The sequence below is a fragment of the Camelina sativa genome, chromosome 17, assembly GCF_030686135.1.
Source record: "Camelina sativa cultivar CO46 ecotype springtype chromosome 17, ASM3068613v1".
Taxonomy (NCBI): domain Eukaryota; kingdom Viridiplantae; phylum Streptophyta; class Magnoliopsida; order Brassicales; family Brassicaceae; genus Camelina; species Camelina sativa.
Window position 1 is genome coordinate 34,380,601 of NC_141896.1, and position 20,987 is coordinate 34,401,587.

The 20,987-nt window shown below is 32.7% G+C and overlaps 6 protein-coding genes across 11 annotated transcripts; 1 reads left to right on the top strand and 5 right to left on the bottom strand.

Annotated features, from left to right (window-relative positions):
- Positions 1-333: 333 nt before the first annotated feature.
- LOC147924708 (putative two-component response regulator ARR19) lies at positions 334-2,627 on the bottom strand. The gene is made up of 3 exons (XM_087496908.1): positions 2,315-2,627; positions 2,111-2,196; positions 334-519 (listed from the first exon to the last, which is right to left on the bottom strand). Exons 1-3 carry the CDS (start codon positions 2,625-2,627, stop codon positions 334-336), a joined length of 585 nt encoding a protein of 194 aa, XP_087353034.1.
- Positions 2,628-6,857: 4,230 nt separating this feature from the next.
- Positions 6,858-7,653, bottom strand: LOC147924709 (uncharacterized). Its single transcript, XM_087496909.1, has 4 exons — positions 7,568-7,653; positions 7,333-7,475; positions 7,023-7,231; positions 6,858-6,953 (listed from the first exon to the last, which is right to left on the bottom strand). Exons 1-4 carry the CDS (start codon positions 7,651-7,653, stop codon positions 6,858-6,860), a joined length of 534 nt encoding a protein of 177 aa, XP_087353035.1.
- A 1,026-nt stretch (positions 7,654-8,679) lies between these two features.
- LOC104758211 (putative serine/threonine-protein kinase WNK7) lies at positions 8,680-11,746 on the bottom strand. Of its 2 annotated transcripts, XM_010481046.3 has the most exons (8): positions 11,483-11,746; positions 11,215-11,354; positions 11,046-11,083; positions 10,664-10,891; positions 10,331-10,551; positions 10,085-10,242; positions 9,567-9,987; positions 8,680-9,466 (listed from the first exon to the last, which is right to left on the bottom strand). In XM_010481046.3, the coding sequence occupies exons 2-8, from the start codon at positions 11,299-11,301 to the stop codon at positions 8,943-8,945; spliced, it is 1,677 nt and encodes a 558-aa protein (XP_010479348.1). In that variant the 5' UTR covers positions 11,302-11,354; positions 11,483-11,746; the 3' UTR covers positions 8,680-8,942. The 2 variants fall into 2 exon arrangements, with proteins under 2 accessions (XP_010479348.1, XP_087349728.1); XM_087493602.1 differs by lacking the exon at positions 11,046-11,083 and having other exon boundaries at positions 11,483-11,693.
- A 2,618-nt stretch (positions 11,747-14,364) lies between these two features.
- LOC104758212 (uncharacterized) lies at positions 14,365-15,408 on the bottom strand. Its single transcript, XM_010481047.3, has 3 exons — positions 15,240-15,408; positions 15,060-15,148; positions 14,365-14,708 (listed from the first exon to the last, which is right to left on the bottom strand). Exons 1-3 carry the CDS (start codon positions 15,406-15,408, stop codon positions 14,577-14,579), a joined length of 390 nt encoding a protein of 129 aa, XP_010479349.2. The 3' UTR covers positions 14,365-14,576.
- A 103-nt stretch (positions 15,409-15,511) lies between these two features.
- LOC104779234 (serine/threonine-protein kinase ATG1t) lies at positions 15,512-17,185 on the bottom strand. 4 transcript variants are annotated; one of them, XM_019238721.2, is made up of 8 exons: positions 16,845-17,185; positions 16,638-16,755; positions 16,477-16,535; positions 16,329-16,393; positions 16,146-16,239; positions 15,970-16,050; positions 15,780-15,891; positions 15,512-15,687 (listed from the first exon to the last, which is right to left on the bottom strand). In XM_019238721.2, exons 1-8 carry the CDS (start codon positions 17,085-17,087, stop codon positions 15,635-15,637), a joined length of 825 nt encoding a protein of 274 aa, XP_019094266.1. In that variant the 5' UTR covers positions 17,088-17,185; the 3' UTR covers positions 15,512-15,634. The 4 variants fall into 4 exon arrangements, with proteins under 4 accessions (XP_019094266.1, XP_087352122.1, XP_019094265.1 ...); XM_087495996.1 differs by having other exon boundaries at positions 16,146-16,242; positions 16,329-16,414; positions 16,845-17,161; XM_019238720.2 differs by having other exon boundaries at positions 16,146-16,242; positions 16,845-17,160.
- Positions 17,186-17,646: 461 nt separating this feature from the next.
- On the top strand, positions 17,647-20,795 carry LOC104758215 (replication protein A 70 kDa DNA-binding subunit C). 2 transcript variants are annotated; one of them, XR_015587329.1, is made up of 13 exons: positions 17,647-17,903; positions 17,986-18,148; positions 18,239-18,503; positions 18,677-18,773; positions 18,862-18,986; positions 19,075-19,159; positions 19,256-19,351; positions 19,459-19,643; positions 19,731-19,854; positions 19,945-20,121; positions 20,210-20,263; positions 20,347-20,481; positions 20,562-20,795. XR_015587329.1 is itself a non-coding variant. In XM_010481050.3 (13 exons), the coding sequence occupies exons 2-13, from the start codon at positions 17,999-18,001 to the stop codon at positions 20,643-20,645; spliced, it is 1,614 nt and encodes a 537-aa protein (XP_010479352.2). In that variant the 5' UTR covers positions 17,647-17,903; positions 17,986-17,998; the 3' UTR covers positions 20,646-20,795. The 2 variants fall into 2 exon arrangements, 1 of the variants encoding a protein (XP_010479352.2); XM_010481050.3 differs by having other exon boundaries at positions 19,256-19,388.
- Positions 20,796-20,987: the final 192 nt, after the last annotated feature.

Genomic DNA, 20,987 nt, shown 5'->3' on the forward strand with positions numbered 1-20,987 from the left:
TTAAATTCTCTAGAAAAAAATAATGTTAGCTTGGTATCTCATATTTTCATTAAGTAATACCATAAGTTTAACTTATATTCAGAATAAATAATATATATGAGAGAAATTCTCATAAATACCACTAAAAATAATTTTTTTCGAAGTACCAGTATTAATTTTATTTGCCAAAAGTAAAATATCTTGTGACTCACACAAGAAATTAAAAGTCACATATATTTTATTCTCTCAAAACCTTGAATTTTTCAATAAAGCAAAGAATCTCCCAAAATAAAGCAGCCAAGTAAAGGATGTGAAAAAAAAAAAATGACAGCTTAAGTAAAAGAGAAGGCCATATCACATATATGGTAAATTTGGATAATTGAGTTGAAGATCCGGTGCATAGATGTCAGAGGCTTTTCCAGGCTCTTCGTTGTTCATAGAGTAATTACACTGAGGAGAAGACTGATATTGCTGTTGTTGAGGCTGGCAGGGTTGATTGTCAAAATAGGACACACGAGGCAGAGAAGGACTGGTTATGAACTGGTTTTTGTCCACTGTCAAATAACCATTTTGATACCGATCATTCTGCTGGCTCGGGTTCACGGTTCCATTTTGATATTGATCTTTCTGCTAGCTCGGGTTCACGGCTCTATTTTGGTATTAGTACTGCTGGTTTGGGTTCACAGCTCCAATTTGATATTGCTTCTGCTGGATTGGGTTCACGGCTCCATTTAGATATTGATTCTGCTTGATCGGGTTCACAACTCCATTTTGATAGTGATTCTGCTGGTTCGTGTTCACAGCTCCAATTTGATATTGATTTTGTTTGATCGGGTTCAAAGCTCCATTTTGATATTTGTTGAACCTAGGTAGGACTCACACAATGAATTTGTTTAGGGGGAAAACAAATTCACTTCACAAATCTCTCTCAATAACAAGATTCAAAGCTTGAATATAAAGGAGTTGAAATTTCTTGAGGAACAAGGTTTTCTCTCAATTTAAGAACTAGGGTTTTTTGTATAATTTTAGGATGATCATTACATGGAGGAGGAATCTCTCTATTAATATGAAGACCTAGATTACAAGATAAGTCTACTTTTCTTAAATCTCAGATTGAATATAAGTTAAAATTCTCTTTTTGCAAGTGAGGTCGGACTCGGAGGTGGTCCTTGAGGTCAGTCTGGCGACTTCGTCGGACCCCTGTTTAGTTAATCTTCAAAATTGTTCGGTTTATCCTTGGTTTAGGTCGGTATGTCGTGGGTGCTAATTTCCGCACTACCCATATTGATTCTGTTGGATCAGGTTCACGGCTCCATATTTATATTGGTTCTGCTGGATTGGCTTCCCGGATCCATTTTGATATTGAGTCTGCTGGAGCGGGTTCACGACTCCATTTTGATAGTGATTCTGCTGGATCGGGGTCACGGCTGGACATTTTATAACGTACTGTTATACGGCTTTGTTGACATTGTTCGAACCTTGGAGAGATGGAGCTGCTCCATACTTAGTGGACCAACCAATCTTTTACGTCTGTTGAGAGATTTATTTTTCCTCAGGTTTCTACACAACAAAACAGTTGATGTGGAATTTGTATTATTGGTATGTGAAAAAACCCTAGTTTAATGATTCCTTGTCATGATTGTAGAAACTGAGTTTCACACAATGAATTTGTTTAAAGGGGGAAACAAATTTAATAACACTTTCTCTCTAAGAAATCGGATTAAAGCTAACAAGGAAAAAGTAAATCTCTTGAAGAACAAGCTAGGGTTTGCACAAGAATAAAGATGAATTTAGGGTTTTTGTATTAATTGCTGGATGATTTACAATGAGGGAGTATCCCCTTATTTATATTTTGCCTTAGATTACAAAATATATCTATTTTCCTAATCAGCTTGACCGTGATTAGGAAAATTTCTTCTTCTTTATTAGGTCAGCCGCCGGGTGACCTGAAAGGTCGGCGTCCTGCGTCTGAACTGGGCTTTTGACTTCACTGGGCCTTCATTCAAAGGTTGAATTCATCTCTATGTCCGAAATCCCGGTTTAGATAATTGATTTAATTATTGGTTTATACCGGTATGTTGGGGGTGCCAATCCCCGCACCAACAATGATAGAAACAATTTTTTTTTGTACCTGTAGATGACTGGCCACATTGTGACTAGTGAGTCCTTGGATCTTCATTCCTTGCAAACAGTCGAGAAGCACCTTTGGATTAGCTTCTGCGTTTCGATCCAAAACACGATTAGAACAAAAACATAAACAATCAAGATATATATATATATATATATATATATATATATTTAAAGACTAGAGATTAAGAAGAGTTTGATTACATACTTTCAATACCACCATTAATTTCGATGGCTTCAAGAAACTTCTTGTGAAGATCGTTGGTCCATGTCATGCGCTGTTTCCGTGTCCTTTTCCATACTCTCTTATCGATGATTTCTACGCTGTCACCATTGTTAGAATCATCGGTCTGAACTAATTCTTTCTCTTTAGCCCTCATACAATGTTTCTTGGCTGCCTTGTTAATGCTTTGTTCGCCTTTATCTTGGTTTATGGTTTTGGAATAGTAGTTTTGTTGGGCTAAATCGTTGATCTGAACTGAATTAATTTGAAATGGTTGAGTTGCTTTGGTCCACGTCATCCATGGTCTCGTTTCCATGATCTCTTCTTTCTTACCGATGTTTCGTTATCAATGGTCTCTTTGCCCCGCTCCCTTCTTTCTTATGGATGTTTTTGTTCGCCTTTATCTTGGTTTATGGTTTTGGAATAGTTGTTGTGTTAACATTGACCTGAACGAGATCTACTTGAACCGGTTGAATCTCTCCCGTCCATGGTCCCTTTGCCGCTCCCTCTATATTCTCACCGACGTTTTCCTCGCCATTATCTTGGTTTACGGGTATGGAATACTCGTTGCGTTGGTCTAAAACATTAAGACATTTTAATTAGGTTTTTATAAGATTTTTATAAGACATTTACAAAGTTTTCTATGATTTTTATAAGATTTTTATAAGGTTTTTATAAGATTTTTATAAGATTTTCATAAGAATTTTTATAAGACTTCTATAAGGTTTCTATAAAATCTCTACTTAAAAAAACTTTATACATGTCTTAAAGATATTTATAAGTCGTTTAAAACCTTATAAAAGCCTTATAAATTTTTTGCGGCAATAAACTTTTTGGCGGGAGTATATGTTGGAAACTTTTTGGTGGGAAAATTTTGTTGACTAAAATATTTTTAATTCGGGGTAAAATACTTATTAAAAATTAAACAAGGACAAAAATGAAGATGGCCAAAAAGGGATATTTTTGAAAAGAGTATCTCAAAAATGATATTTCTAACAAGTTCTCAATAATAATTTAACTTGATAAATAAATTATTGACATGGTTTGTCATTTTATTTTGACGTATTTTCTATTTTTGAGTAAAAATATGCTAAATTTTATTTATTTTATTTTTAGTTTTATTATTAATTACATTGTTTAACTCTTATTCACGATTATTTACCTAATATATATAATTTTATTATCTTTAAAATGTTTTAAATTCTCTAGAAATAAAACTAATGTTAGCTTGGTATCTCATATTTTCATTAAGTAAAACCATAAATTTAACTTATATTCATAATAAATAACTTATATGAGATAAATTCTTATAAATACCACTAAAATGATTTTTTTCGAAGTGCCATTATTAATTTTATTTTTCAGAAGTACCATTAAAATATGTTTTCCATAAATATCACAAAATCAAAACTAAGTTTTCAACATTCAAAGCTAAACTCTAAATCCTAAATACTAAATCCTAAATACTAAATCCTACCCCTTAAAAACTATATACCCTAAATCAGAAATAGTCAACCCAATCAAAAAAAATTAACTAAATTCTACATTGTTGAATTTTTTCTTTTTGTGTGCTTGTGATATTTTTGAAAATAAAATAAAACTTTGATGAAATTTTGGGGGAAAAAAAGTTGTTATTTTTGTAGAAAAAAACTGTGGTAAGGAATTCTTCTATTTTGAATAAGTTGAATTGACACATATACAAATCCAATAATGATATAACTTTAATAATAAAACAATACAAATCAATGTTTCAAAGATTAAAAAAGGAAAAATACTTATGTTCACCTCTTCATTTTCAACCAATTAGAATCTTCTATACATTATTTCATTTAAAATATAAATCAAAATTAAATTAAAAGCAAAACAAATTAAGGAAACAAATTATGTATACTTTTAATTAAAGAAAGTTAAATATTGGCTTGGTTTAGATTTTATCATTTAAACGAAATTATGTGTCGGTTTGAGTTTACAAATAAGGTGATTAGGGTTTGGATTTTACAATTAAAACAAAATTATATGTCGGTTTGAGTTTACAAATAAAGTGGTTAGGGTTTAGATTTTATAATTAAAACGAAATTATATGTCGGTTTGGATTTACAAATGAAGTGGTTAAAGTTTAAACATATCAATTAAAGCAAAATTATATGTCGGTTTGGGCTTTGATATATCATGGTTTTTGTGGTTTTTAACCATGATATAAGGAGTCTTTTGATCTGTTTTTAGGTTCTTTGAGAGTCTTTTCAGGTTTTTTAGGATTTTGGCACGGATGAAGCAAAGTGAAGCAAATTGGATCATTTTTGGAACATTGAACAGAAGAAATCAACTTGGAATCAATCAAGAGTGATGGTGTCGATCGATACCCCTGTTTGCCGACTCAAGACCCAAGTTTTGGAAGATTTACAAAAGTTGCCCAAAGTTTTTCATAATTGCAAGACTAGTCCCTGATGTGTTTTAGGACATATATATAGTGTTTTTAGGTTTGAGAAACCCTTAAGTTTTATTCTAGCAAGTTTTATTTTCTGCAACCTTGAGAGATTTTTGAGAGCTTTGGGAGAGACGGATCTGAATTCTTTTGTAGAGAGAAGATTCCTAAACTCCTTATTTACTCTTTCAATTTCTATTGCATATTATTCAGAATTATGTTTTGTTTTTCATTGAATATGTCTGAGTAGTTTGATTGTTAGGTTCAGAGTTTTTTATAGGGTTTTTATGAATTATTAGATCTATTTATTTAGGATTCATTATCTTTCTAGATCTTCATCATAGATTGTTCTTCATATTAATTATTGATTGATCACCTAGAATTAATAACTTAGGAAAATAAATTGATATGAGAATATAATTGATTTTCTTGATTAAACCATTGATGAGCAAAATTACTTTCTGCAAAGAGATTTGATTTAGTAATTTTGTGAACAATCTAAACTTGTTTTTAAAGCTGATTTTTAACCTTGAATTTTACAAAGAGATTTGGATTTTCTGGTTTTAAATTTAGATAATATTTGCAGTGAGAACTGATTTATTTTACAAAAGTGTTTAGAGTTCTAGATCTGATCTTAATTGCTTGAATCCTATTTATTTATTTATTTAATATTTTGTAATTTCCTGAGAAATTCCCTAGGCCTAGCTTTTTAATCCTTTGAATTTTCACAAGCTTTTATTTAATATTTTGCATTGTTTATTTAAATTCAAATTAATTTGTTTAGCTTAATTATAAAACTCTATAATTTATTGTGTAGAATTGAGTCCTTGTGGAATTCGACCCCTAAATACTGCAGTGATCTTTTAATTTGAGAGAGTAGCTCTAGGGTTTAATTTGAGCATATCAGGTTTACAAATAAGATTGTTAGGGTTTAGATTTTACAATTAGAACGAAATTATATATCGGTTTGGGTTTAAAAATGAGATAGTAAGAGTTTAGATTTTACAATTAGAATGAAATTATATGTCGGTTTGTGTTTATAAATGAGATGGTTAGGGTTTAGATTTTACAATTAGAATGAAATAATATATCGGTTTGGGTTTATAAAAGAGCGGTTTGAGTTTTTAATTTTATACTCCCTCTGTTTCATAATAAGTGTCATTTTGACACTTTACACACAAATTAAGAAAATATATTTAAATATCTCTTATACCCTTAAAATTGATATTGACTCTTGATATTCTTCAATGAATATGAGGTTAAAGTTGGAAATTTATGCTTAATATTACATTGAAAATCTAAAATGACATTTAATTTGAAACAAAAAAATCAGGCCAAAATGACACTCTTTGTGAAACAGAGGGAGTAATAATGTAGAAAGATTTTGTTTTCTTATTTTATAAGTAGGTGACTGAATAGGTTCTTAAATATTATGACATGTCAGATTTTCATTGGTTAAAATAAGGAGAGGTGAACATAGGGGTTCACCTTAGACCATTCCCATCGGTAATACCATGAAATGGGGGTCAAATTTTAACAATATTAATATTTTAATATAATTGATTTATTTAGAAATGTAAACTATTAAAAAATAAACATCTGGCAGATGAGGGTTTGGGTGTGTCTTAATGTGTTTGTACAGAGACATTATCACACTCTCTCACCTATTTTTCTTAATTTTTCTTTTTCTTTTAAATTAGAAGACATTCAACAAATATGACTGTCCTTAGGGTGAACCAAAGAATTATTTTAAAAGAAAGTATTTGTTTTAGAGATTGACTAATAGAATGTTTTAGAAAAAAGATTGTATGATTCATATATTCGCTAACACATATTCACCATCTACGATGTGAGATATATTTTAAGTTTTACTCTCACTTTTAAAATATATTTTAAAGTAAAATTATAATTCTGGGCGCTTGTGGTCGAGTGGTAGGGAGCGGGACTAAGATGTTACTACGTTTCAGGTCCGATTCCCCTGCTACACAAAACTAAGTCACATTTTCCTAGACACTAACGGTCCATTTTAATACTCAGAGAAACTGAGTCACATTTTTGTGACACTCTTACATAAATATGAGCCTATCTAACGGTCCATTTGAATACCTAGAAAGAGGCTTCTATTTCCACGGGAGAATCTCCCAATATCACTTTGCAAGACTCGTCAGCTTCTTTGTAAAGAGAACCATTGACATTTTTATTCTAGAAACATCACAGGTTAAATCAGAGATGAAATTACAACTGGGTTAAGGTTGAAATTAGATGCATTACCTTTAGCCTGAAGCTCTTCATAGTTTGACTGAGAGTGAACGTAGCATACGTAGATGATAATAGTTTGTGGGAATGATCCTTCCATTTCGCTACAAGCATTCCAAGAATAGCAACACTAGCTTCTAGGTTCAAGTGGTTCCAGCAAAAAATGTTTTTAGCCAGAGACCAGATAGCAATTGCAGCAGCTTCCTTGGCTAAAACAGGATTTCCTACAACAACGGTGACAGATTACAAACTCTATTTTGAGAAGAGAAGAGGGAAGAAGAATAAATTCAAGGTTTTGTTGTATAATAAATTCCAATACTACTACTATTCCTTACCTCTTCTCTTGCGGATGTAGCAGGGAATGTAAGCTGCAACAGGATCTCAAATGAAGGAGGTGGAATGAGTTGCTGTCCCTTCCAAACAGGAGCACTTACAAGTTCGGTGTGAGCCCCTGGTTTGGCCAAAATTCTGAAAAGAAAATTGCAAGAACAAAGAAACAGATGATTGTTGTGCATATATATATATACCAGAGGAGGTGACAAAAAAAACTTTAGACTTACTTGTGAACCAACTGCAAGATGAGAACCCTTGAGCGACGGTTCCTGCTATTGACTAGTGGTAACAAGGTATACACCCATAGCCCCATACATACAAGCCTACATGTACACTATATTGGGAGGCCTGTCCACGTTTTGCTAACATTGAAGATATAAATAAAGGTCACATAAAACAAGGCAAAAAAAATTCGACACTAGTCTAGTCGTGGTCCTAGTTCACATAATGGGAATCACGCGAACCTGAGCAGTCATCCAAACAGTAATGAGACTAGTGTCAAAGCGCTTTGTTTGATACCAACTCTGCGTATACCTCAGATACGGGGCTCCTATAGTCAAAGCATGAGGATTGCTACGCAGTGCCATTGCTAATGCATAAAATATCGTCACCTAATCGTAAGACAAAATGTATAACCTCATCTGGATAGGAGAATCCGCAACAACTGCCTCGCTCGTGAACGCTCAACCAAACTCCAAGGCATTCTAGCTATTTGGTTCGGAGGTTTCTATCCCTAGTATGTTTTCTTTTCCCTGTTTTTTCTTTTCGTTCTTGCTCGGAGTATGTTCAGCTCGGCTCTCGCTATCGTTGTTGTGGCACCTCTGTTTCTAAACTAATCCTATGTAATCGTCTAGTTGGAATACATAAAAGATAAAACCAGAAATTTTATTAATTAAAAAAAAAAAAAAACAAAATGTACAAGTTAGGTCAAACAAAAGATTGAGGAGTGTTTTCAATGGTTTTTTCAAAAAAAAACTACGTTAGAGTTGAGAATAATTTGTTCGCCAGACTCCCAATCCTCGCGATGAAGGTGAGACAGAGAATACGCAATATGACCATACGACCACGCCACGTAACAAAGCCAGCGAGTAGCTCATCTGGATATAGTTGTGTCTTGATCGAGTTGACTAACTCTGTGTAGACAGGTTCAGGAATATGAGATACCCTGTTGGGGAAGAAACAAATAAACAAAGCATTTTTCAACAGTTTATCAGATTCATTTGTTCTCGAAGTACTCCATTGAGGACGACCATGACTGAACCAAACTCTGCCTTAAACTTTCTTTCCCTGAAAAAGGGACTCGGATAGGACTAGAAAAAATAACATTCACAATTAGTTCTTTTTATATTTCTCTGTAAATTACTAATGTATATTGATGAACCGAAACAGTCACAATGCAGAACATTAGAAAATAATGTAAAATCCCAATTACCATAAGAAAATACTCTTTTTTTTATCTTGGAGCTATACTTGCAATGAAACAAGTAACAACAAAAGCTTTTTCTCTTTTGACCAAACTATAATAATAAAAAGATGGAAAAAGAGAAAAAAAGCAGAACAGAGGAATCCAAAACCAAAGTGTTTGTTCTCTTGTTGTTTACTTTACTCAACTTGGTGTTTCATCTTCTTCTCGAAAAATCTACTTTTTGTCTCCATTGTTGCTTCTTCTCTTTTCCTCGCAATCTCTTTCATCTCTTCTCTGAACCGTTCTTCTATCTTTTCTAGCTCTTCCTTTAACCTCTCATCTTCTTCTTCTTCCTCCAAGCTTCCTGGTTTCTCTACTTCTTGATCTTCTGTTTCCACAGCTATGGTCGGGTCTGCCTCGTCATCGGATCGTGGGCAGTAATCTGAGGACAAAGAGTGACTAATGGATTCACCAGCTTGAGAATTTGCACCGTTTTGATGATTGTCCTTGGAGCTCTGGTTCTGTAGCGGATGAATAAGATGATCGACCGTTACATCCGTTTTCCAACTCGGTATCAAACTGACAAGTAATACGTCAATCAGTTCCGCTATGAACTTTACGTTTTGATCCGTCAACTCGAGCTGTTCAACCATCTCACTCGATACATTAGAAGCAGTGTCACCTTCTTGAAAGAATAGGAAATGTATGTTCCTCACACGCCCTGAACTCAAGAAACAATTAAAACTCAATATGAGTATATGACATTTTTATAAACATTTTCATAAAATTTATTGTAACAAATAAACGCAAACGACACTAACCATTTTCATCGACTATACGTAGAATTAGCGAGACAGAGTTTTCATCATTTTCTTCACCTTTGAGGACAAAGAAGTTGCCTCGCTTTGCACGTCTAACCTCAACACACTTTGATCCTGAATTTTTGCTTGAAATAACAATAGGAAGGTTACTATCCTCGTCGATATTCATTGACATTGGTCTGTTCCGAGCATTAGGCGGTCCTTCAGACATAAGACAACGTTCTCCGAAAGATCCTTCTTTGGGCATTACAATGTCGGGAAGCGGTAATGGATTGTTCATAACTAAACCATTCACATTGAGAAATGAATCCAATAAAAGTTCCTCTGCTGATAACCTTTCAGAAGCTGGCAACAAACATTTCTCGATAAATTTCATTACTTCTGGATCTTTAACCTTAGAAAGTGAAGCTGGTTTTATCCCCTAAGTTAAAAAAAAAAAAGTCACCATTGTAAGTGATTAAATCTTGTTTGTACGAAATAACCAATGGTGGTACATAATGTGAAAATGTAGAACATACCGATGAAACTTTCTTGTAGATTTGAGCAGAGTTTCTACATTCACAATAAGGATATTCAAAAGTCACCATTTCCAACATACACATTCCGAACGAATATATATCAGCGAGCTCGTTGTAGTTCTCATCGTAAAGCTCAGGTGCCATAAACTCAGGTGTTCCTGTTGGTTATAGCACTTTCAGTTTCATCCTTAAAAGGCAAAGAAATAGGAGCAAATTTGCGGATTATATAAAGACAAAAAATCATACCAATAACACTTTTGGCATTAGCTTGTTCCATGACAGTAGCTAAACCAAGATCTCCTATTTTCACTTCTCCATGGTTACCGTTGATAAAAATGTTGTCACATTTGATATCTCGGTGTATAATCGGCGGATCTTGACTATGTAGATATTTCAGTCCCGTTAAGATCTGTCTCGCCCAACACTTCACAGCCTTCATGTTCACCTTTCTATGTTTCTTACGGTACCTTTAAGAAAACCAAAACTTGACTGCTTTAATCACAACTCTCCAAAAACCCTATTTTTCGCAGCAGCGAGATAACAAAACAGCTAGCAAAATGAGCAAAAAAAAGTACATACTGTCGGAGACTTCCTGAAGTGAACAACTCGGTAATTATGTTAACCGTTTTGTTCTTGTCATCGATCCACGAGTTATAAAACCTGATAATGTTTTTGTGCTTCAACGATTTCAAAAGTCGTACTTCGGAATACAGCCTCTCTAGACAATCTGGTGACTGCAAAATATCGTCGATCCTTACTTGATTCCATGCAACTTCAATCCCATCTACTTCATCGAATCCCTTGAAACTGATCATTTTGTTCAAGAAAGTTAAAGAAATAATGAATTCAAGATTCTCTCATAGCTTCAAAAGAACAAACTATATATATATGATGTCTAATCACACAATAGATATTGGAAAAAAAACAGAGATTATGTAAAACAAACAGAACAAAGGGATACACTGTCTTGGAGGCGCCTTTGCCTATTACTTCTTTGTACTGAAAGGTTTACACATTTAAATTTGGTCAAAAAAATGAGAAACAGGGGAATTTTGGTTGAACCTAATATTTTGTAACATGTTTACAAAAGAATTGAACAATTATGCAAGAGGTGATAATGGATTAGTTACCCGAATATATCGACAAGTTGGGTCGATTTCAAGAACTTCAGGGTCAGGAGGTTCTACAATTGCAGAAGCATCTTCTGAACCTTCCATATCTTATTAATCTTCTTTATTATTAGCTTTCTTCAAAACCAAAGTTCTTCTAGCTATATGACAAAAAAAAAAATGCAAAACATAAACATAAACAAAGACGTAGCGACATACATGCTCATGGTAGGAAGGGAATTTTCCATCAAAACTCAGATATTAAGATGACTATGAGATACGAAATTACCTGGAAAATGGAAGGTTGGTTCTGTTTTCTAAGTTTATAAGCCAACTTCAGACGAGAAGAAGAAACAACGAGAGAACCCTAATTTTTACGTTAACCAAAAACAAAGAACCCTAATTTGTTAAATCGATAGAAGAAAAGGCAGAGACGAGGGCCAAAGATATAACAAGTGTTGTTCAATCGAAAACACAAACAACGAAACTTGGTTCCACCTGATTTTGTCTCCAAACTATTTATATATTAAAAACAAAAACAAAAAAGTCTTCCTAATAACCTAGCCCATGTAACTTTTTTTATAATAATTATCCACAATTCATCATGCAATTTATTTACTTTTTAAAAATATGGGCCTCTTGAATCTTGATTTATACCTATTCCTATATATTCCTATATATTAATAGATAAATATATTTTTTTGAAAAAGCTGATGTGTCTTCACCAGAAAAATCGAGATCCATTTAATTATCTATCTATCTTCATTTTAATTTATTATTTACAACTATATGTTATTTTATTTTTTAAAAAAACAATAACAACAAACAAATGTGTTATTTTAATTTTTTTATCATGCAAAACAATATTTTTTAACTTATACTTTTTAAAACATATTTAAATTTTTTAAAAATCTAATGTCTAATTATATTAGCAGAGATAGTTATTCATCCAATAATATTCAACAAATAATATACATACCCAGAACTGTTCCCAAACACTACAAAAAAATATTTATCAATAAATCAGCAAAATAAAATACAAAATTAAACAAGATAGGACTCATATCTTTACATTTTCTGTGAATGTATATTACACTTCTTAAAAAAATTAAAATTTAAATAGTTTTTTATTTAATCTTTTAATAAATTGGTTTTCATACCAATTTAGATTACAAAATTTAGATATATATATATATATATATATTAAAATACCAAAGAAGGTTAAGATTACAAAAAAAATGTATTTAAACGTTTATTTTGTTTTCGTGTAATTCGATAATAATGGATAACTGAAAAGGAATATATTTACATCCCCTATATATATATCAATAGAGAAGCATTCTCAAAGAAAAAGCTGATGTATCGCGTTCACATAGCTTCGTAACTTATATGTTAAATTATGTTAATTAATTTTCATATATAAGTACATTAATTTTCCATACATAAATTTATAAAAATTAAACATAAATATCATAAACATTAATATTCTATTTGTCTTCAAGCTTTTGGGTAAGAGAAAAAGATCATAAAATTTTGATAACTAAATTAAATTTTAAAACTTTCGATGATAATTGTATATTTTTCCCAGTGAACTCCCCTGGATTTGAAGACTTTTCGCGGACTTATGAAAAAAAAAAAATATATATATATATAGTATTAAAATCATAAATTAAATTTGTAATATATACATATATATATAACATAATCATCAAAATTAAAAACTTTTAGAAAGATATTTTTATTTATGTTTAAAATAACTTTATTAATATTAATTAAGTTTAAGTTTTAAACATCTTTTATTTATTAGAAAATATTATTTATTAAAATGCATGTGGTTACCCACGAATCTTACAAATTCAAGCGAGACGGATGTAAAGATATTTTGCGGCTCAAAATATTTAAACTCGATGCGAGAAGGCTTAGCGGATGGGTTTTACCCGGTTCATGAAATTTTAGTTTTTTGCAATTTTTTATGATTTGATGATTCAACATTTTGATAGAAATCTAACCGATCACTAATTTGGCTCACATTCGATCGAGACCCACCATCATATTAATCATGATTACTATTTTAAACTTTCATAAACTTGATGAATTCAAACCAATATAAGTTTGTATTATAAATGTATACCAAATAAATATATTTACAAATGTAATCTCTCAAACAAAAATTTATCTTGTGTTGTTGCACGGTTTACTATCTAATTAGTCTTGAAGATAATTAGGAATTGAGTTTTTTTGCTTTTGAGAGTCAATCGTCTGTTGGTTAGGTGATGCAATTTATGATTATTAGAGTTTATCAAATGGATTTTTTTTTCTTTTTTTTTTTAATTTAAAAATCAATCAAATGGATTTTTTTTCTTTTTTAAAAAAAAATTGAAAAACCAAACAAATGATTAATTTATTTTTGGTAGTGAAATCAAATGATTACTTTAGAATCCCTTTTGGTGGCTTTAAGCATCGTTTACCTGATCGGTATCTGAACGGACAAATATTCGCTTTTTTTCTTCTAAGATATGATCTTTTTATTTTATGAGATCATTGAAAGTGACTTCAAGCTGCATGGGCACGCGTCGTCGCATAACTTAATCAATTAAAATTCATATTGTAAGGAATATGCAACCACTTATATTTAAAACCTATACGCACAAATCTTATAGTATTTGATCGATGGAGAGAACTTGATATTCTAGTTTGTACTATTTCGATTCATAAAATGTTAAAAATTCGACTTTCAAAAACTTTTATGAACTTATACGTTTGCTTTGCTATTCTTTCTGATCTGAAAGATTTAAGAAAGTAAAGGTTTGTGTTTCTCCAGAGCCCATTTTTATCTTCTTTTGGTCCACAAATTAAAACGATTAAAAATATACACAGCTTCCACTGAAGTGAATCGAAGACTAAATAAGGATCAACTAGTTCATAAAGAAATCATCCTAAATACACAGTTAAAGTAATCTCTATGACTTCAGAACAAGTGGGCTAGACTAAACACAACTTAGTCTAAAGATTTTATAAGGCATGTAATCCAACCAATTATCTCTATAACAAATCCTGAAACTCTACCTAAAATGAAAAAAAAAAGAACATCTTAAATCCAAACTTAAATTTATACATATAAGGATCAACAATCACATAGAAACAATCCTAAATCCATGGTAAAAGTAATCATTCTCTGATCAATTGGGACAACTTAGATAAATAACAAGCAATAGTCAGTCTACAGATTTACATTGCATATAATCATTATAGTATAACATCCAACAACGATCTCTATTACAAATCCTGAAGATCTTTATAGCATTCGTACCTTTAGTGACCAATAACCATTTAGCTTTTGGTGCTTTGGTTCCTCCATGTAAGTTACAGGCTTGAGGGGATCATTAGGCAGGTTTTGATGCTTCGGACAAAGCTTGGAAAACGCTTTGTTGTGTCATATCCTCAACAATCACAACTTTATCTCGAGACTTGGATCCTGAACCGAGTGAGACCTGTCTTCTTTTCACTCCCAATACCTGTTAAAGATAACATTTTGTAGAAGTGAGGATGTTGGAAGAAAGATTCATCACCTCTTTTAACTTTCAAGATCAACAGACAAACAATTTTCTCACTACCAAACGCAGTGCATGCATACATACCCATTGCAATCTCGATCATAACAACAACTAAACTACATGTCCTTTCCAAGTTAACTGTTATATGACCAATGGCTCAACGAGAAATCCTAATCATTTCATCAAAGACATTACAGAGACACAATTCTACATCACATTATCAAACTATGAGAGCAACCAGAGTATTAAACAGCTTCAACGAACTTGAAAGTTGAAAACTTTATCTGCGAAAAAGAGAGTAAGAGAATTTACAGAGCTCATGTACTCGAGAAGAGCAGCGTTAGCTTCACCATCTCTTGCCGGCGCGTCGATCTGAACGCCCACCGCTTCTTCGCTCACATCTCCAGATTTCAAAACAGAGAAACCAATTAAGTATAAGAATCAAATCGAATACACATAAATAAAAGTGTGATGAAAAGAGTGTAGATATACCGGTGATGGAGGCGGATTTGGAACCTGGCTTCGCGTGGATGGTGATGGCGACGGAGGAAGGTGTAAGCTGGCGCAAACACGTCGGAAAACTCGATGATTCTGTGGCGGTGGATTTGGCCGTCGTTGATCCGGCCGAATTGTTCTTCTTTCCTTTCTTCGTCGGAGCCATCTGTATTTAATTCTTTCCGGCAAAGGAGGCTCTTTTCTTAATCGGTAGAGGCTTGGGTTTATATTTCTTAGTAGGCTTTTGGATTAAGGCCCTTTGGGTATGATTTGGGTTTTGGATTTGACTTTATATAAGAAGTCACAAATACTATTTACAGAAGATTCTTTCTTACACAAGTTGACACTTGACAGACTCTTTACAAATACCCTCATTGGATAGAAGAAGACAATCACATCCGTAAGAACTTGTGCTTGTAGAATTCATTGAAAGAGAGACGTGTAACTGCAGAATACAATAATCAAGGACCTGATTGAGTAGATAGCGATGTGTATACACAAAAGTACCCGCAAATGGATGAGATCTTTATTATGTACCTGGGTTAATAGAAAGCAACCTTGAACAGACGTCGATGCAATCTGGATGCGATTGCTGAAGAATTCGCCGAGAGAAGGGAAGAGATGTACTAGATTTGATGTTCCTTAGAACCTATTGGTTAGTGCGTTAAAATGTTAACTTTCTAGCATTGGAACTTTTGGATCAAAGAATACTACATAGTACTCTCACCTGAACATTGTTAGTACCGCGGAATGGTGGATACCCGTGAAGCAGCTCGAAAAGGATTGCTCCTACACTCCACATATCAGCCTGTAATGTGTTTTTATTAAAGTGAATTACCATTGCAAAACCATTCAATGGAACAGAACATAATAGTAACTACTGCCATTCAACAATGTCCACACCTTTTCATTGTAACTCTGAAACTGAAGAACTTCAGGAGCCATATAAAACGGAGAACCACAAACTGTCTCAAGATACTTTCCTGGAACTAGTTTTCTGCTTTTTACCATGAAAACACACACCTCAAATGCTATAAAACACTCCATAAGCATATTTTATCTCATTTAAAAAAAAAAAAAAAATACCTTGAAAGACTAAAATCAGCAATCTTCAACACCAATTCATCACCAGACCCAACAAGTAAAATGTTCTGGTTCCCAATTTCAAAATACTATAAATCACAATACACAAATCAAACACTCAAAAATCCAATAATTATCTATTAAATCTTACCTCAGGTTTCAAGTCCCTATGAATGATGTGATTATCATGAATGATTTCCAAACCAGCTCCTTCGTAAAAAAACAACATTGATAAATCTGTTACAACTTACAAGAAGCAAAAAAAAAAAAAAATACACAAGTAAAGTAAAAAAAAAAAAAACATGAGGATACCAATTTGCTTCATAAACCTCTTGGCGATATCTTCTTCAACTCTCCCATGACTTTGAATATACGATGATAACGTTCCTCCATCACAATACTCCAAAACCATTACGACAAACTCCTCATCCTAAATTATATACACAAAATTCCCAAAAATTAAAAAATTAAAGAGGAAACGATTTCACGTAATTGAAACAGATCTGAATTGTGTGGTACTTGGGAAAATTGGAGGAGACGGATGATATTGGGATGATCAACGGAAGATAAGAACTCGAGCTCGTTGTTCAAAGAGTTACGGAGATTGCGATTGAGCTTTGAGAGATCGAAACATTTCATCACTGCTTCTTCTCCGGTTGATTTGTGCTTCGCTAACCAAACTGTAGAGGTTAAACTCTCGCTGAGCTTCGATTTAGCTTTGTATTCATCAAGAAGCATCACTATAGGCTGAGGACCCTCCATCGTTTTTGATCCTCTTTGCTTCAGCTTTTCGTAAATGGATAGTGTTTGTGTTCCGACGTCGTTTTCGCGTTTACTAAAGCAATTAAATTATTTGTATTGTAGTTGTAGGTAGCCCTGAGACCAACTAACCGGATCCGCCGGATATCCGGATCCGAATCCGATATCCGATCCGAAAAACCGGATATCCGGTAAAACGGATCCGGATTCGGATATTATATTTGTATATCCGGCCGGATACGGATACGGATCCGGATACTAAAAATAATTTGGGCCGGATATCCGGATCCGCCAATATACCATATCCTTTATCTTATAATTCACAAGTCACTGCACCAATAAAAACTTGCCACATCAGTATATTTTGCCAAATTTAATTTATTTAAAAAATCTAATACCAAAAATAACAAGACACGATCGTGGGAGAAAAAAACAGTTCGGGAAAAAAAATTTTAACATGTAGTTCGGCAAAAAAAAAAAGAAACATAACGAACTTGCTACCAAACAAATATAATTGAAAATTTTTTGGACTCTTAATGGGTTTTTTTATTTACTAACCCATAAGCCCAAACATTGAAAACCCTATAACAAAAAAAAACCAATTCTTTCTCCTCCGTTTTTATCGTTTCATCGACAAACACACAAAAAAATAAAAATCTAGATCCCTAATTTTACTCCACTAACAGCTCCACGATCAAGGTGGTTTACTACCAATCTATCTTCTATATAAACTCAAAATGAGTTTATTCACGCTTAATTTTTCTCTGTATCTATCTACTTTTCATTGTTTTTTATCACGGATTGTGAATCACCACGCTGGTAAATATCTTTTTCATTTGTTCATATGCATACATTTTTTCTTCAATTCATATTAATTATTGGTTTTGGTTTATTTTTGTAGTCTCACGTTTGAGATGCCTCTGGAAATTAGTACTCTCTCAAATCTAAATTCTTTGAAAAAAGAATGGAAGATCCAAGTTCTAATAGCAAGGACATGGAATTATTTTCCAAAAGAAAAACCTGGAGTTATTCTGGGTCTTGAAGCAATTCTTGTGGATGCAAAGGTTAGTCTTCTTAATTTTGTAAAATTCTTCTTACATTTTATCCTTTTTGGAAAACAATCTTGACATAATTTTTTTTTTTTTTTTGCCCAGGGAGATCGAATTCAAGCATCTGTGAAGAACACATTAGTTCGAAAGTTCAAAAAAGAAATGGTGGAAGGAAGGTTTTGTGAGATCATGAATTTTGAAGTTCGTGATAACCTTGGTGACTACAAGGGAACTGTACATCCTTACAAGATTAATTTCATGTTTACTACATGGGTGAAGCCCTCTGATGAGATCCCAAGAATATCTCGGTTCAATTGTTATCCATTTTCAGAGATTTCAACACTATCTAATGTCGACGATGCATTCTTTGGTATGTTAATTCTGCTATTCTACATGTTTGAAAATAGTTTATCAAATATAGTATGGTTTTCATATGCAGCTCAATATTTATCTGTAAGGTTCATACTAACAATCCGATCCACAACTGTCCCTTGATATACACATACACTACATATAATCTGCTTCTATAATGTTTTTTCCCAGATATTATTGGAGAAATTGTTGCTATGAGTCAGATTACTCAGAAAGAATGTTCTGGACAACAGTCTAAGTTGTTGGATATTCAACTAAGAGATTTAAGGTGAGTAAGACGGTTCTTCATGTCTCTGTTTATATATTTTTACTTTTACCTTTATCACTTTCCTTCAATTATTTTATGTCTATTGTAGTGGGACTATCATGGACTGTACTTTATGGGAGAATCACGCTGAAGATGTACATTCTTACGTTACCAAAAAAGCTGCAGGTCCTATAATACTACTGGGGAGTCTTATGAGGACCAAAAAATTTAATGGTAATAAACTCAATCTTATTAGTAATTTTCCATTCTCTAATAAACTCTTTTCTATCCGACCATTTAACAAAACAAATTTTATGCATAGGTATAGTATCTGTTCAAAATTCTAGATTCTCTACGAAGTTGTTCCTTGATGGAGACCTATCTGAGATTGTTGAATTTAAAATGCAGTAAGTCTGTTTATTAGTTTAATGAAGTAACCAAATTCTTTCTTATACGGAAATAAGTTGCCAACTCTTCTATATTTTTTATACAAAACATTACAGGCTGGGTAATAGGGATTCTAATGATGTTATAACAGTTTCTCCACTAATGAAACCTGATCTTAGCAACAAAGTTGAAGATTCGTTCCCATTAAGTAGGTGGGAATCTATTGATCAGATTACTAAAACTTCTCAGGTATTTGTTTTCATATTCTATTTTATATAAATTGATTGATATATACTAATCTGATTTTTAAAATTCTCAGGAAAAAACTTGCGTTACTTTTGCAAGAATACTGGAATTTCGAAAGGAAATTGATTGGTACTATGTTGGCTGCACACATTGTTTGAAGACTGCCATGCCCTATTTTAACCCAGAAACAGAGGAATGTGACCTCAATAAGTATTCATGCCATCATTGCAACAAGGAAGAAACTTCCACAAGTATAAGGTAATTTTTTCCATTAACAAATTATTAAAGGATGAGACTCCCATATCAGAACGACTAAATACATAACCTTCTTTATCTTCTTTTCAGGTACAAAGTACATGTCAAAGTTGTTGATCATACTGCTGCAACCGCTTCCTTCATATTGTTTGATAGGGAAGTTATCCAACTTCTACATAAGTCTGCCTATGAATTGCTTGAACAGCAAGTTCAGGTGTGGTGAACGATTATACAATGTCTTTTTATTAAAGAGTTAACTTTCATCTTATAACCAAATATTCTTTATCTATTTTTGTTTCTGTAGTTTGAACGCCAAGGTGAAATACCTCAAGATCTCATTGGTTTACATGGAAGGAACATTGTTTGGATTGTTCATGTCAACGGTACTGAAAAGAAGAATCCACATTCAAGTTTCAAAGTTGTAAAACTCACTGAAAAACCAGAAACTATTCAGAAATTTCAAGATAATCTGATCTTCAAGGTATGATACAAAAGTTTTTACTGTATTTATAATATTCTAGGCTGTTAAGGATGAACACATCCTTATTAACTCGGTTTACATGTACTAGGAGAGTACTCAATCTGAAGTTTCGATCATTTCAAGCACATCAAACGCTATTCAGGTTATATAGTCCTATGGCTTTTTACATACTTCATTCTTATTACTATATATGTCATACATTAACTTTTTCTCCCACAATTGCAGATGGAAAATCCGTTTTCAGAAACATATAATAATGACTTGGGTCTTTCTTCTCCTGTTACTCCAACCACAAAACGATTACGTAATGATGGTGATGGAGTTCAAGAATCATCAACCAAGCAAAAATCAACATCTAAGGTACCTTACAACATATGAACACATTTAATACTCAAATTGTCATTGAAAGATTATGAATTAAGTTCTTTTACAAATTTTAGGATGCTACAGTTTGTAAAGACAAGGAATCATCACTCCAAGTAAAAAGCATCAACAAAGTTGGTTCCAAAGAAAAGACATTGTGATATGTTATGTCAGTTTCCTTTCATTTTCATGAATGTAAATCATCCCTTTCTGCTTCGTTTTTTTTAATTATGACTTTTTCTACTTTAACGTTTGTAGCTACTTATGTAATTCCACTATGCTGATTAATGTTATTGTTTATTTATGCATTATCTTTTCTCTATTTCCTTTATGTTTCAAAGAGGTCATTGTTTTTTTAAAAACTCAAATTATTAACTATGCGGCATTTCCCACTTAATAACATTAAACATTCGAGATATATATGCTCCCAAAACCAGAAGCCGTTGTAAAACGTCAAACATTATGCTTGCAAAATCAAATGATATCCTCCATCATATTACTTT

Bases quoted from the DNA above. Each gene is read 5' to 3' on its own strand.
- LOC147924709 (XM_087496909.1), bottom strand. From the start codon at position 7,653: ATGGGGCTATGGGTGTATACCTTGTTACCACTAGTCAATAGCAGGAAC. The intron at 7,232-7,332 runs GTAGTAGTATTG...CCGTTGTTGTAG, and splicing joins AAGAGAAGAGGTAAGGAATA to GAAATCCTGTTTTAGCCAAG. The intron at 6,954-7,022 runs GTAATGCATCTA...TGATGTTTCTAG, and splicing joins TGAAGAGCTTCAGGCTAAAG to AATAAAAATGTCAATGGTTC.
- LOC104758215 (XM_010481050.3), top strand. From the start codon at position 17,999: ATGCCTCTGGAAATTAGTACTCTCTCAAATCTAAATTCTTTGAAAAAA. The intron at 18,987-19,074 runs GTAATAAACTCA...TTTTATGCATAG, and splicing joins GAGGACCAAAAAATTTAATG to GTATAGTATCTGTTCAAAAT. The intron at 20,122-20,209 runs GTATGATACAAA...TACATGTACTAG, and splicing joins AAGATAATCTGATCTTCAAG to GAGAGTACTCAATCTGAAGT.
- LOC104758211 (XM_010481046.3), bottom strand. From the start codon at position 11,301: ATGGAAGGTTCAGAAGATGCTTCTGCAATTGTAGAACCTCCTGACCCT. The intron at 11,084-11,214 runs GTAACTAATCCA...TAAACCTTTCAG, and splicing joins CAACTTGTCGATATATTCGG to TACAAAGAAGTAATAGGCAA. The intron at 10,243-10,330 runs GTATGATTTTTT...TATAACCAACAG, and splicing joins TAATGCCAAAAGTGTTATTG to GAACACCTGAGTTTATGGCA.
- LOC147924708 (XM_087496908.1), bottom strand. From the start codon at position 2,627: ATGACGTGGACCAAAGCAACTCAACCATTTCAAATTAATTCAGTTCAG. The intron at 2,197-2,314 runs GTATGTAATCAA...ATCGAAACGCAG, and splicing joins AATTAATGGTGGTATTGAAA to AAGCTAATCCAAAGGTGCTT. The intron at 520-2,110 runs GTACAAAAAAAA...GACAAAAACCAG, and splicing joins ATGTGGCCAGTCATCTACAG to TTCATAACCAGTCCTTCTCT.
- LOC104758212 (XM_010481047.3), bottom strand. From the start codon at position 15,408: ATGGCTCCGACGAAGAAAGGAAAGAAGAACAATTCGGCCGGATCAACG. The intron at 15,149-15,239 runs GTATATCTACAC...TGAAATCTGGAG, and splicing joins CAAATCCGCCTCCATCACCG to ATGTGAGCGAAGAAGCGGTG. The intron at 14,709-15,059 runs GTAAATTCTCTT...TATCTTTAACAG, and splicing joins TTCTCGAGTACATGAGCTCT to GTATTGGGAGTGAAAAGAAG.
- LOC104779234 (XM_087495996.1), bottom strand. From the start codon at position 17,087: ATGGAGGGTCCTCAGCCTATAGTGATGCTTCTTGATGAATACAAAGCT. The intron at 16,415-16,476 runs GTAAGATTTAAT...TGTGATTTATAG, and splicing joins ATAGGGACTTGAAACCTGAG to TATTTTGAAATTGGGAACCA. The intron at 15,688-15,779 runs GTACATAATAAA...TGTATTCTGCAG, and splicing joins GTTGCTTTCTATTAACCCAG to TTACACGTCTCTCTTTCAAT.